Here is a 15,596-nt window from a genome sequence, read left to right on the forward strand (position 1 = left end):
TTTTTCTGGCAGCAGGCACTCATGTGTGCACTTGATATATAAATAATTAGGCACTGTCCATGTTTCAAAAACTTCACAAACTACTTCAAATGTGCATGTGGGTCACAAGTACTCTCACACATGCATCAAGGCCAGTGTCAGGCTGGTATTAATAGAGCTCCTAGGGGCTTCATGTTTAGTAGGACATGGAATAACTCTTCAGAAAATCTGACAGTTTAGCTGTCTTTTTGACCATCTTTGCCAGAAAACTTCATGTGTTCAAAGTTTTTAAGGCACTAGTACAGTAGAGGCAGTAGGTGACATATATTAACCCAAGCCTCCCCTTCTTTGACAAGAAAGCATTTACATCAGTTGGGGGGGGGGGGGCAATAAGAGCCCTTGTGGTTGTGCTGCCTCTGGTTAGTGAGGTTTTAGTAGCACTTCTGTATGTACTGTACTTCTGTATTAGCAAAGTCGGTGGGAAGGGCACAGCTGACGTAGGGCACGTCCACTTTTCAAGAAGACTTTTCAATGACTTTGATTCATTTCATGGTGTTTGGACTTCTTTTACCTGGAGTTCTTGAACTCTTTCTTTTAATTTTCTTCATATTTTCTGCCTGTATGTATTTCAGAAAATGCTTTTGAAACATCAGCAGCACCTGCAGTGGCAAAGAGAGGCATAGCGGCCAGTAACTGGCAACCATGCAGGTGGAAATAACAGTATGTCTATTGTTCTCTTTAACTTTTAAGTGTTTGGGTCTCAGTAAAAAGAATACAATACAAATACTGATTGACATCTGGGATTAGTTTATAATTTTGTTTGCATTTGTTGCTATTTATCTGCACTAGTGGACTGCTTTCATATGCTGAACCCACCTGAACTTGGTCAGTAGTGTAGTTTAAAAAAATGAAAATAGGAAGAATTTGATTTTGTATATATAATCGAAAAACAGCAATTTTCATCCAAACCATTTGTATCATCATGCCAAATACCAAACAACAACCTAACAACTTCTGAACAGAAGTCTTGACAAAGGACAACTCTGGAGGAGATTAACAGCCACCATGGATCATTATTTGCAATGCTTTCACAAAGGCTGTACAGTGATCACCTCTAATACTCATAACCCACATACAGACTGGCCGGGCAAACATCCAAGTTCCCTCCCAGAGACCTTTCCACAGAGGCTCGGAAAGTTCATCTACTCAAAGTTGGAAAGCATTATCAAATCTCCCTTCTTTAGGAAAAATAAACAAAGAATACATACGCAACAGTCAGACCCCCAACCACCCCTCTCAGCCAAAACAGGAAGCTGATCCAAGAAGCTGTGCTGTAAAGTTTGATGGACCAGTCTATATTAATTTCTCAAGCTATACACAATATCCTTAAAGCTAATTTTAATAGTTAGGAATCAGCCTACCAAGGCCTCTGACTTTGAGTGTCATCTCATCTAAAAAGCACTCAACGACTCAGCAGCTCCCTCTGCAAGTAATGGGCTTACAAGAGAGTCAGCCCAGGCAGGCACCAGAGACTCACCAAAGGCCACTTCTTCCAGGTATTGTTCCAGGGCAGGGACCTGGTGTCCCTATTAATGGCAAGGTTTCTGGGTTGTTTATGTATTTATAGAGCTGTTATGAATCATTCTTGCTTTTGGCTCCTCACACAGGACAAGATTGCCTTGGGAAACCCTTCCCGAGGCGAGGTGCCCCTGCTAGCTAACCTCCTGCTGTCAACTGGGGAAGCAAATGGTGCAATTCATGGAGAGGTGCACTTAGATTAGAAATTTAGAATTAAAAATCATTTAAAAAAATATTAGATTAGGTATTTGATTAATACCTTGACAGTTTAGTTTTCAGCACAAAGATATTTGCAAGTGAAACATTTTAACAATGTTTTGTTTAATAATGTTTTTCTTCTTCACACCAAAAATAAATAAACAACTAAATAAATCCTCATTCTAGTGTCTCTTCTTTGCTGTTACACTATGTTATGAACTTTTGAACTGGCCTCCTTTTCTTGCACAAACATTTATCACTGTGACCGATTTGGTGCCTGGCATGCCTGAAAACAAAGCTCTGCCTTCAGTTTGATTTCTATCCAAGACATTTCACTACACTTGTTCTTGAAATTGTAATCTGCTCAGGTGTTAAATCCTTGGCCACTTTAACTTCAGATAAAGACTAGAACAGGAAAGGATCAAATAAACAAGAGACAGGATGACGCAAAGTGAATTGTAGATGGCCCGAGGCCACAGAGGAGCTAGAAACTGGTCAACATCACTGCTGAGGAAAGTAATATTCAGGTAGACATAAAGTAATGAGCTCAGCTTGTGCCATTGAATTTCAATGCATATCTCTCTCACTGGCATTAAATAGCATTATCATATGTTCTATGATATATCTTTAACAGGATCTAGAAACAGTCACGTTTTCTGAGGTAACAGCTTGCTTCAAAACCTCTTTGTGTGAGGTATATATTATTCACATGTGACACAATAGGTACCTACAGTACAATATTTTAACAGAGCAGAGTGCCCAGACATACCAAACATATTTTGGGGGAAATGCCGAAAGGGGAGAATACCCTGAAAATCAAGTTGTGGCGTTTACCTTGAGCCACTTTATTTACTGTACAGCCTGTTTTTCCTTACTGAAAACAAAGGGAGCATTTCCTGGTGCAGTGGAATGACAAATCGATTCTTAGTTGACTAACAAGATCCAGTGTTTAGATTAAACCTCAAAGCAGAAACCTCTGGTTAGAACTTTGATTGACAGATATTAAAAACACCTCTTTAGCTTTTCATTACTTCTTTAGTCTCTTTCTTTTGTGTGAAATTGGAATTTCTAAGACACGGAAACTGGCTGATCCAGACCTGACTGAAATGGATGACTTCAAGATTAAACAGCTTCTAAGTCTTACATCAGTCTATTGTTGTTCATCAGATCTTACGATCCTGTCACTGAAAAGATGTTGCAAGCTATGAGTTTACCCAGAAATAAGAAAAGATAAGATAAACCTTTATTAGTCCCACACGTGGGAAATTTTTGGTCACGGCAGAAAGTACAAGAACAGTGAAAAATTAAGAGAAAGAAGAGAAAAACAATAGAATAGAATAAGATAAACATGTGCCATTGCACATCAAGGAGAAAGGGAGGCAGTTACAAATGTGTATGGGATGTGTGTGTGTGTGTCTGTCTGCACATCTGTGGGCCTCTGCAGAGACCATGTTGTAGAGTCTGACAGCAGTGGGGAGGAAAGGCCTGCGAAATCTCTCCGTCCCACATCGTGGGTGCTGCAGCCTGCCACTGAAAGAGCTGCTCAGTGCTGTCACAGTCTCCTGGACGGGGTGGGAGATGTTCTCCAGCAGGGATGACAGCTTAGTCACCATTCTCCTGTCACTCCCCACCTCCACTGGGTCCAGAGGGCATCCTAGAACAGAGCTGGCCCATCGGATCAGCCTGTTCAATCTCTTTCTGTCCCCTGCAGAGATGCTGCCGCCCCAGCAGACCACACTGTAAAAAATGTCAGAGGCCACCACAGAGTCATAGAAGGTCTTTAGGAGTGGGCCGTTCACTCCAAACGACCTGAGCCTCCGCAGCAGGTACAGCCTGCTCTGTCCTTTCCTGTCCCCAACCCCCGGGCTATGGACTAGTACCGAACCGTGAGTCGTTTGCTTTGTTTACTTTGTTGATACAGCACCGCAGCCCTGATTACAAGCAAGTCTATGTTAGTATGAAGTAATTTTTAAAGCATTTCTGTTTTAGATTTACTGCACATGTTGTTTACCATCATTCACGTGTATGCATACCAGAGCTTACATATCTTTAGAGTTAAATAAGCTTTGGTATGTATAACCAGTATGTGATGTAATAGGATTATTGAAACAACAATTAAACAATTAGTGCAACAATTTATCGAAACATGCAAACATACATGGTAAAATTAAGTAGGCAAAGGAAAAGTGGAAGTTTGTTCAACTCTAATAAGCTTGAAAGTCAATATTTGAAACACCTTGATTTTTCAATAAAGCCTCAACTTTCTTAAGCAAGCTTTCTTATGCTCTCATTATTTCTTTAGCTGCTCTTAAGGAATCATTATCCAGGTTTCCTGAAGGACGTTCAGAGGTCTTCTTAGGGTCTTAGCTGTCTTTTTCCCCCGTTCTCTATCAAGATGATCCCACATTGGTTCAATAACTTTCACATCCAGGCTCTGGGGAGGCCAATCCATGACTGATAGTGTTCCATTGTGTGTTTTTCTATCCAGGTATGGTTTTACTGCATTTACAGTTTAAATGATTTTTATTTTATTTTTAGGTTTGAATGATTAATACATCAGTGTTAAGAGTTTATTTTCATTTTTATTGCAGATTTTAGTTCATGGACTAAACACACACATGCAAACCTGAAAATAGTAGAAAAAAAATCACCCGAGTTGTCTTACAGAAAATATGATATTAGTAGTTCATCCGCTTTTTAACCAACTGTTTTCATAATTCAAAGACATGTTCCAGCATAGATTGACTTACGGTAAAAATCTCATTATAGGATGCCACAGGCATGATGTTATCAGTAAGATGATTCAGATCTTTGGCTTGGTTGAAATGAGCAAAGTGAACAACTATTATCACAACATAAGTCATGCTTCCTAGCGGGAAATACAAAAGCTCCAAAAATGAGCCCCTCCTTCTCTGTGCTTTTCACAGCTTATACAGTAAACCCATTCAGTGAGCCAGATTAGACTTTGCTAGGGCACTGCTGGTCTGCAGGTCTTATGGTTTGACATTCACGACCTAAAAAAAAAATTAATGTTTTTAAGATGACAATGAGAGAAATGTTTTTAAAAACTTTAATATCCATTCTGATCCTGGAATGTTTTTACCAATACAAGTACAAATTTTAAGTGAGCACTGAGTGAAACACATGGAAACATTTAAAAATACCCAGTGACTTCATAATATGTTTGTATGTATGTAAGCACCATCCTACCAAAAAACAATGTTTTCAATGGGGTCTGTTTACAAATGTGCAAGACAAATGATACAGACTTCACTACATTATAAAGTGTGTAAGTTTAATACAATGAACTGTTTACATGAGCATTTCTTTATTTTGAAGTTGTTTAAATAATGTATTGCCCCAAATAAAAAAGAAATAAATCATGAATTCAGTCATTCATTTTCCCAAATCTTTTCAAATATATTCCTGAGGACAACAGCATTTAAAACCTGAAAGCATTTAAAATTTCTACCCCTAAACACATTTTCCCCCTTTTTCAACTCCATTCCACAATAAGTGGAGCAAAAACTCCTTTTGGCACAGGTTAGGCACTACATCGCTCATCACAGATCCATGTGTTGAGAAGATTTAACACTTGTGGGTACAATGGACACGGATGGGGAATACCATCCTGATTAAAAAAAAAATAAAAATAAAATATATTTATTTAATTAAAAAAGCATAAAAAAGCTAAAACAAAATGAAACCAACTGCTGAACTTCCCCCTCTAAGGTACTGAGACATGCAGTTATATGAATTATGGTAAAAAACCTTTTAGAAAAAGCGAGATTGTGGACATGTGGAGTGTGTATGTTCAGAATGTCAGTAATAGCTGCCTTTGTAATTAAAAACACTCAATAACACATTATCTGCAGAAACAAACTTTGTTTAAGTTGAAACAAATTAATTAATTCATTAAATTGTTTAGAAATTTGTCTGTACCATCCATCCATTCTCTGCCGCCTATCAGAGTTCAGATTGCAGGGGTAGCATTCTAAGCAGAGAACCCAGGCTTCCCTCATCCCACCACCTCTTCCAGCTCATCTGGGAGACACGAAGTTGTTCCCAAACCAGCCAAGAGATGTAATCTCCCCAGAGTCCTGGGTTTGCCCCGGGCAACTGGTTCCTTGCTATATGAAGAGGTAGTGGCTCTACTCCACCTATCTTTAAGGGCAGGAATGCAGAGCGACCCGTAGAGCGACCCATCACTTCACACTCGACCCCTCAAGTGTGAAGTGATGGGAATGAGAATCAGCCCCTCTAAGTCAGAGGCCATGCTTTTAAATGGTACAGAGCCCACTTCAGGTCTGGGACAAGTTAATACCCTAACTGGGGGAGTTTAGGGTCTTTGGTGTCTTGGTCATGAGCTCTTGTGGTGGTTATATGTCCTAATTGCATAAGGAAAGCATAGCAACAGTTTAAAAAAATGAATAAAAGAGATTTGGTATGAGACTGATAGTTTACTACTGTGTAGTGTATAAGCAGAGAACATAAATGTATTCAGTAAAATGATTTGGCATTTGTGCTTAAGGCACAGTCTTAACCTGAGTTCAAGTTAAGACTATGATATTTACAAATTTACAACACAGCTTTGGACATTCTTTTGTCTATCTAGTGTTATAATCATACAGCATTTATTTCATTATTTAGTAAAAATATTGAAGAAGAACTCTAAAGATAACAAGCAGAATCCATTACAGTTTTTTGACTGCATAATGGTGCATAGATTAACTTATTTGAGTTTAAAGAAGTGAAGCCTTCAACATTACATTGAGAACAGTGGTAAAATGGTCCTTGTTTTTAATAGGGCGGACTCTATGCTATGCACTTGACCCAAAACCTCACTGAACTAATCATTACACAGCAAACAATCACATCTTCCTAACCACTATGGATATGAAATTAACATGACATTTACCCACTTCGTGGACATTAAAGAACCTGAGGATACCAGCTTTCTGCTACAAACTAAAACTTGCTAGGAAGGCTGAGACAAGAAGCCTTTGGCAAGAGGGTTGACATGTTTCTGATCTGTTTGTCTTTTCTTTTGTCTCTTTTTCTGACAATTGACAGAAGAAACTTTAAAATACAGATAGCTGAAAATGATCTAAGTCATTTTAAAACGCATTTTTCTCTTTAACAATTCATTGCACAGGGTCTGTAATGAAGGCAGGTCCCTCAACACTCCTACAGCAATCAAAGTTCTAGTAATCACTCATTTCAGTTTCCTACTGAAGATTTCTATAAACTGCCTAATGAATCTTAAAAGGGGCTTAATTTAGTTTTTCAAATCATATTAGATCAGTCAAAATGACAAGATGTCTTTCCACTGGGAGTCGTATAATACCAAAAGCCAACTTTTGCCCATCCTCGCTTGCCCGTGTTCATAGAGTTCAGTCCCTTCAAACATCTACTGCAAATGCTGGAAATGGTGTGACGTATAGACGATTCTATAAACCCACAAAACCTGGCAGCAAATTTTCTGGGCTGGTAGAATAACATGGATATTTCACAACGCCTGTCAACGAAAATCAGATCAAATGTGACACCATTATTCTGAAGAAGTGGAAGAATGTGAAGAAGAGGAAGAAGTTTCACTATCAACACATGAACGCCATGTGCCACTGTAATGTTTTTGTTTCTCATGTAGTGCTTTTCGGCCCCAAGTCCACATGCAAAATGTCATATGTGCATGAAATATGAAGCGTCCTGCCAGGCCTGAATCATCCCTGAATGCTTTGACTGCTTAATCAGTACCTGAAACAGTCTAGTCTAGTCAGTCTAGTTAGTCAGTCGGTCAGTCTGTGTCACCATTACAGTACAGTCAGGTGGATCGGCAGTCAGTTGAAATACAGTTCTTTTGTCAGCATAGAGACCACACAGGGAATCTGCTTCTTCTCACTGAAGCGGCGGTCTTCAGACCAGGACTCAAAGCTGGTGGCCACCATGTAATTGACCCGTGTCAGGATCTGCATTATCTCCAGCTGTTTTCCAAACTCGTTCAGGACGTTGCAGAGCGCCTGTACAAACCAGGAGCCACGCCCAGGATTCCTCCATGAGTAATATCCTGGAAAATAAGCATCATTAGTGAGCAATGAAACTAGAAATCAGTCAAACTAAACTCTTCAGGAAATGCTTCTCCACTTATATATATATATATACCAATTGTATTTTACTGTAAGGAAAAATATGTTGTTTAAACTGGGATTTCAGGTTTACCTGGTACAGTGGAGTAGGCAAAGAGGAAATCAGCCTCTACGGGGATCTTATGTCTTGGATTTGCATCTGTCTCCAGGGCATCATTTGGTGGACCTGAATCTGTCTGTATACCATCATCAAATTCTGAACCCCTACAAGCCTGGTGAAGTAAATGAAATGACATTTCATTGTGATCCTGAGTAGTTTTCTCATCGATGACCTGGTGAAGCAATTCAAAATTAACTGTTTTTAAAAGCTGAGATAAGCCAAATTCACCTATTTCCACAGCAAAGAACTGTTCAAACTGCCCATTTGGGTGAAAAGTAGCAAATAGAAGTTCACACAAATCTGTAACTTAACACTGCTATTGTTACAATAAAAGACTTTAGTCACACAATCAAGTATGAACCATGCACACCTGGATGAAGAAGAGTTTTGGCTTTCCCACTAAGCTTTTGCACTTGTCCCCCCTGAACAGCGAGGTCATCGTTTTGATGGGCATGGCTCCGTCTGTGCCGTAGATCATGCCTTCCTCGCCGTGGCTCAGCAGGATGCAGGCGAAACACGAGCTGTCACTGTGGTCTTCTTCCGAGGCTGAACCACACACACAAACAAACAAACACTGAACTCCTAGCTCGACTCAGGCCTTGTTAAACCTGTCTAGATCAATGAGTAAAGTCAGTCCCTAATAGTTACGTCTGAAGTTTATTTAGCGTGAATTTGAGATTTCAGCTAAGTTATATATTTAACTGATAAAGAATGATTTATAATGCAGCCCATCAAAATATTTAATATGCCAGTGAGCCCTTTGTTATAAGAAGAAATTTATCAGCATCACTGACATGACAGGTTCATATAGTCTTATGATCATAAAACCTGGTTATTGGACTTCCAGTTACTTTGATTAGAGACACATCTGGCTAAATTTAGTAGTAGGATGTGTTACTTTTATACCAGTGGTGGTTGTTAAGAAACAAGAATTATTAATTTAAACTTGCACATCTTGGTCATTTTACAACAGGGATGTCTAACATAAGGCAGAATCAGGCCAAGGAAGACTTTAATCCAGGCCACTGGATGGTAGGACTGTGCGATATGACCAAAAATCTCATATCCCAATATAAGACATTTATCGTCCTGACAACGATATATATCAGAAAAATGTTACATTTTCTGTAAATTATGTGAATCTCAGGCAACTCAGCTTACGTGAAGTGTTTTCAGCTGGGTGTCGTGTAACTGGAGTCGAGTGTTTTGACCAATGCATGAAACTATACATTTTTAGGCATTTTCTTTATGAGTATTTATTATACGGTGTGCTGCTGAGAAAAGCCTGTTTTAACGTTTAAGTCAAAGGTTTATTTTGAGCACCTGACATAAACGTTCTCCATACTCTTTCACATGATTCTAGCATAGGAGGTAGAAGAGCCTTGTTTGAGTGTGAGGTGGGGACTGGTTTCCTGTATAATTTGCATAGTACAGTTTTCTGGTCCGTGTCAGACTTTTCATAACCAAACCATGTCCATGCAACAGAGGTGGCCCCTCGTTTAAAAATAAGTTCCTCACTTTGTTTTGACAGGTCCTTTAGTTTGTCATCATTTCAGTTTATTTTGAAAAATCTCAACAGGATCTTCAGCTTTATTGTGAAAGGTTTATGTGGAAAATAAACAAAGGACGGTGGCGCCACACGTTGCTAACGACAACGCGTAAAAATAGTGGCTTGTCTGTCCGTAGTGTGGTTATTTTAAATATAAGAGAAAGTGAGAACTTTAAGAAATTAATAAAGCCACTACAGTGACCATCAAAACGATGAAAAAATATTGCCGTAAACAGTTTATTTTGCGACACCACAAAACAAACGATAGCGTAAAATGAAACGATAGACATTTTCATATCGTCATCCGATATCATTATATTGAACAGCTCTACTGGATGGCTTTGAAAAATGTGAAGGAGAGCACAAGTTTTGTACTTTTTACAGGTTTTCCTACTGATAGAGATCTCCCTATCACCATTCATATTTCACTTAAGTTAGTAAATAATAGATTTCTGTAATTTTACACATTTGCTTCTTACAATTTAAGACTCATACTGACACATTTCTTTCATCTACTAAAGCAGCATTTCTTTGTCATGTTGAAAAACATACACGCAATGTTGAACTTGTGCTCATTTTTCTAACATAAAAATATCTAAGTGACTAAATGTGTAGTTAAATATCTGTACAATGACAGAGAAGGAAGTTTCATTTCGCGGGCCCACAAAAGATCAAAGAGGGTGTATATGACCAAAGGCCTCCCTGTTTTACACATTAGAAGGCACCAGATTACTAGTATGTAACTATATGTAACTAAATAATACCCTTTGTGCTGCTAACCCTTCCGTCAACTACAGTGGCTTACAAAAGAAAATATGTGCCTACATTTGGATCTAAATATTAAATATGAAACACCATCACAACAAAAAGAAAAATGTAAAAAAAAAAAAAGTCTCGTTATCTACATCACATGACTTACCCTCTCGGAGAAGACGCTCCATCTTCTCACATGTCTGATCGTTGTAAAGAATGACATCAAAGCCCAGGTTCTTGAAGCACTTGTACAGCTCGCCTGCGTCTCGATCCGTGCCATTGCGTACATTCATCCCTGTCAAAAAAGAACGCTTACATTACAAACTCAATATGCAATAACACTGAGCCAAACTGAATTTATACGTTTGAGTAAGGTTTGCTATACCCGTCTTTTCATCAAAGTTTTTGTTATTGATGATGATGCACTTTCCCACTCGCCGGTGGCTCATCTTATACTGGAATGTTGGTGAAACAATTCTGTAATGGCTTTCAGAAGAGTAGTCCTGCTCCCGCGTCTGGCCATCCTTATTCTTCCTGCTTTTATACAATGACAATAAAAAAACAGTTATATTATATTGCACGGCTAAAACAGTTTGTCAAATTTCTCTCAGTTAAAATTTCCTGCAGCTGAGATGTCTATTTAAATACAAAAAAATACTACAAATGAATGATCCTTAAGTAAAATTTTCAAAACAAGTAACACACATTAAACTGAAAACAACACGAACTACTTACTTAGAAACCAAAGGGTACATACATTTCCAAATAAGGCATTAAAGTCACGGCCAAAGTTGGTTGCAGAAATCCAAAGGAAGATTTAAGGAGAAACTAGAACATTTTTGTTTAACGCAGATAATTGGAAAAAAAAAATCATAAAAACAGCAATCTATACTGAGCAAGAAGAAATCCTCCACGAGTGGTAATTCTCACACACCTGTCATATTTCCATTCTTTACAATATCCATCCAGATAGCTTAGCCAACAGTGACCCATTAGGGACTCACAAAATCAAGGCTTTTTCCAGAAGAGCCTAGTCAACAGCTTACTCAAGCATGGGAACAATGCACAGCAATGTGTACCAACAGTCTTGCGTGCTCACTCACAGGCTGCCCAGCCATATTAGAAAAAAACAAACAAAAAAAACATGTGATCCAGAACTTTTTCTAGCCCCCTCCCACTTCCAAATTGTGCCAACTGTACCAAACAACTGCACGAGGCTGTGCAAAGAGCTGAGACCCTGGGCACTGCAGGTACAGCAGGAAGACAGTCGAGCGGAATAGGAGGCCGTTGCGTCTGTCTTACCTGGGTTCGTCATTAAGCGCTACGCCACTCTGCATCTGAAATGCGTTGCTTTCGTCTTGTGTCTTTTGTTCCCTCACAAAAAAACAAGTTTCTCCAAACCTGGAAGCGTAATTTTTGGTTGTGTGCTAGGATACTGACATGCTCTCTGTTCTGGATGGAGACCTGACTGGGGCGGCGCACTGTGAGGCCCCTGAGTCAGCAACCTCACCATCACACCAGTGCTTTCTAAAGGCCTATTCACACATGGCCCCTGTGCCTCGCTCTCCCTGCTGAGGTCAGACAGGGCAACAAGTAGCTCCTCTGCTGACAGGTACAGAATCCACCTGTATGGATTTTCATACTTGTTATCTACACTTGTGACAAAAGGCAACTAAATAAATAAGTAAATAAAGAAAATATTTCTTTCCAAGAAGATATTCCTTTGATGAACACCAAAGCACACTACAAATGATTAATAAATGAATGTGAATTTCATTAATAATTCCTTAATATAGTATTTTTTACATCTTCTATTGCTTGCTATCTTGATATTTTTGGGTAAGAATCTAAATTCCAGACGGAGCGCAGAGCTTTTTTGCTTGATTACCAGTGTCTGAGGGAAAACACAACTGCCGTACTTTATACTTCTCCATTAAAAAGGTCCAGAGTGCCACCTTGTGAGTAAGACTGGAATAAACAGCTCTTTGTGTCAGTGATCAGTTTACAAAACAAATTTGCATACTGTTAAAAGGCCCACACTCCATAATATAATGAATGCACATTTTGAATGATTTTGGCCTCAGCTATGGTCTAATTTTGAGAAGCCACTTGAGGACTGACCCCTGTCCCTGAATTAGACTTAAGATTGATTTCATGTTCTGTGACCCATTGCCTTAATTGGGCTATTCAAAACCAGGTCACTGTGTAAAATCAAGGGTATTTTTACAGTCTACTTTTTTAGGTTTTGATTAGCTGTGAAACCACAGTCACCTTCAGATACTGAATCCAGGATCTTACTGAGAGTGCTCGGCTGTGTGTGGTCCAAAAATAACTGTGTGGTTGTGGACATAAATCCTATGTGGAAGTGGTTTATCACCACAATAGTTTTACTTGAGAAAATGAGCAAATACATGTCTGAGTAATTTAAATCAATACACTTTGGGTTTTATTTCTTTTCTAAATTAGAGAATAATAAAGCAAATTTCAACAGAAGACTACCATTGAAATAAAAAGACGAGCCACAAATTACTTGCAAACCAATTCTAATAGTATCTACAGGAATACTGAAGCAGTCAGAAACAGAGTTTTGTTATAACTTTTGTTATTCTATTCTGTAAAAACCTTCTTTTTAATTTTATGCAAAGTGCGAGCTTGCTTGCTATGTTTATGTGTTATGACGTGTGTACTGTAAGATCTGTGGGGCATATACAGATGTGGAAGAACCATGAAAAAAAAGAAAAGAAAGTTTGCACATCCAACACAAACAAATCATAACAGGTGACAATATCACCAGAAAAATATAAGCAAATTAAAACAGACATAGATTATGCTACAGATGATAGGATGGTTTAAAAACTACACACTCACCAGCCACCTCATTAGGTACATCTGCTCAATTACTTGTTATTGCAAACATCTAATCAACCGATCACATGGCAGGAACTCAGTGCATTTATGAATGTAGACATGGTCAAGATGATCTGCTAAAGTTCAAAACTGAGCATCAGAACGGGGAAGAAAGGTGACTTAAGTGACTAAATGTGGCATGGTTACTGGTAGCAGATGGGACGGTCCGAGTATTTCAACTACTGATCTACTGAGATCTTGTCACACGACAGTCTCTGGGGTTTAGAGAGGAAGGTCCAAAAAAAGAGAAACTATCCAGCGAGGTTAGATGAGGTCAGCCAGACTCCGTCAAGCTGATAACATTCGTAACAATCAATTTAGGTAGAAGAGCATCTCTCACCTTCACACTGGCTCACCAGCTTAACATTTCTTCAACACTACAGCCTATCTGAGGGATGTTAACCATCCCTTTATGCTTGCAGTATAACCTCCTGACGGCTTCTTGCAGCACAATTACGTGCTGTGTCACAAATCCAGATAATTTCAAACTGGTTTCTTGAACTTGAGATGATCCCCAAGATCTCAGTCCACCTTTGGGATGCGGCAGAGAGTGAGAGTCCCACTATGGATGTGCAGCCAACAAATCTCCTACACAGCTGTGTGATGCTGTCATGTCAATATGGACCAAAATCTCTGAGGGACGTTTCAAGCACCTTTCCATAATTAAAGCACTTCTGAAGGGAAAAAAAGGTCCAATCCAGTACTAGTATGGTGTACCTAACAAAGTGTCCAGTACATGTACCTTATCTTGATACAACCACAGTAAATGAACACACACCTTGTAAATGAGTGAGGGAATAATAATGAAAGCAAAACCCACAGCTTAATACCTATATTATTACAGTAGGTAGATTATTTGAGTTATACTGAGTTTATTTTTAGGGCCCAAACTTATGACCTTTTTTTCCCTCGAAGGTTAACTGGTTTTCATGTTTAGAAGCAATAAAAAGGAAGTCACCTCCCAAATAGCAGAAATCTCCCTTTGCGGTCAGGCTTGGCGTCTGTTTCGTCTGTCACCGGCCCATCTCCCCCACCCTCTCCAAGTTCAGAGGGTTCACCGGCGTATCCAGCCATCTTCTTCTAGCACACAAATCGAACATAACGTTATGGTTTACTTAACCTACTGCTTTCCTTACATTAGGTGTAAACTAACCACACGTTGGCGTTATTTTGAGACAAGTTTGCCTCACTTCCTTAATCTTCTTCAGTCCCACCTCAACGGTTTGAAAACGGACAGCTAGCAAAATTTAGACTGCTTTTATTAACACTTTGTCACATTGAGGCATTCAACTTGACTTGTTAGCTTCATGTCTGGTTAGCATGTAGCAGAAAAGCGACTTAGCTAAAAATACATAAATAAACTTTTCATTTTCTTTTAAGTATACCTAAAGAGATTAATACACAGGAGTGAAGTTAAGCTGAATCGTAGTGTGTTACGCGAACTTCGCTGTAGCACTAAAGTTACCTGACTTATTTTCGTTCTCCAAAGTGTCTCCTTCTGAGTTTCTGTCCCTTCTTCCTTGTGAAAGAAAGAGAAAGTACGGTTCGACTTCTCGCGACTGCGTAACTGCGTCACAGCACTGCGTCCCTCCTACCTGCACACTTGGCACACTTGTTTTCTGAAAGGAGAAAAACGACTAGTTGTTTGCAAATAATAATAATAACAACAACAACAATAAAGGATGCAGTAAAAGCAAGATTGATTTATGAAGGTTTATCTTTTTTCTCTTCCAAATGGGAAAGGTTTTAGTTGCTCTGGAGCAGAAATATTCGTGACAGCATTTACCTGTAGCATATTGATCAAATTTATATCCACAAACGTAAATTAAGGCTTTTTTTCTGTGCTGGCCGGTGAAGACATAATAATACAGCATAAAGCGAATAATCTATGCCAGGTATGTATATTAATTTGTTTAATGTTGCCCTAAATTACAAATGGAAGGAAGCTCAGAGCCTTCGATATCAGTCTATGTTTATTACTCTGGTGGCAAGTGTGGTTTTCTATGTGAGCTGGGGCAGCAGAGTGCAAGCAGCTGATGCCAGCAGAATGAACAAACTAAAAGGCTGGTTCAGTTCTGGGAGTGGAGCGTCAGACTCCAGTAGAGGTGTGAGAGCAGGATGCTGAAGAAACTCCTCAGCATCATGGGCAATCTATCCCACCCGACACATGCCTCTCTGATTGGTCACTGCAACACACACAGCAACAGCCTCATTGGCCCAAAGGATCTCTGAGCACTCCAAGAGATCCATTCTATCTGTGGCTATTACACTAAGACATTTAATTGTTATTTTCTGTATTTTGGTTGCTAGTAATTCAAGCTTATTTAGTTATTTTTAAAATTATTTTATCTAACAGAGTATTTCTGTTTCTGCTCCTGTTTCTATT

General features: G+C 39.0%; 1 protein-coding gene across 3 annotated transcripts; it reads right to left on the reverse strand.

The window, feature by feature from the left end:
- Positions 1 to 4,943: 4,943 nt before the first annotated feature.
- casp7 (caspase 7, apoptosis-related cysteine peptidase) lies at positions 4,944 to 14,747 on the reverse strand. Of its 3 annotated transcripts, none has more exons than XM_005747400.1 (7): positions 14,676 to 14,747; positions 14,169 to 14,287; positions 10,689 to 10,840; positions 10,470 to 10,598; positions 8,372 to 8,547; positions 7,975 to 8,113; positions 4,944 to 7,822 (listed from the first exon to the last, which is right to left on the reverse strand). In XM_005747400.1, the coding sequence occupies exons 2-7, from the start codon at positions 14,282 to 14,284 to the stop codon at positions 7,596 to 7,598; spliced, it is 939 nt and encodes a 312-aa protein (XP_005747457.1). In that variant the 5' UTR covers positions 14,285 to 14,287; positions 14,676 to 14,747; the 3' UTR covers positions 4,944 to 7,595. The 3 variants fall into 3 exon arrangements, with proteins under 3 accessions (XP_005747457.1, XP_013769873.1, XP_005747456.1); XM_013914419.1 differs by having other exon boundaries at positions 10,689 to 10,837; positions 14,169 to 14,290; XM_005747399.1 differs by having other exon boundaries at positions 14,169 to 14,290.
- Between the last annotated feature and the right edge of the window lie 849 nt (positions 14,748 to 15,596).

This window comes from Pundamilia nyererei, unplaced genomic scaffold (assembly GCF_000239375.1).
Source record: "Pundamilia nyererei isolate P.nyererei 1_Seehausen unplaced genomic scaffold, PunNye1.0 scaffold00196, whole genome shotgun sequence".
Taxonomy (NCBI): Eukaryota; Metazoa; Chordata; class Actinopteri; order Cichliformes; family Cichlidae; genus Pundamilia; species Pundamilia nyererei.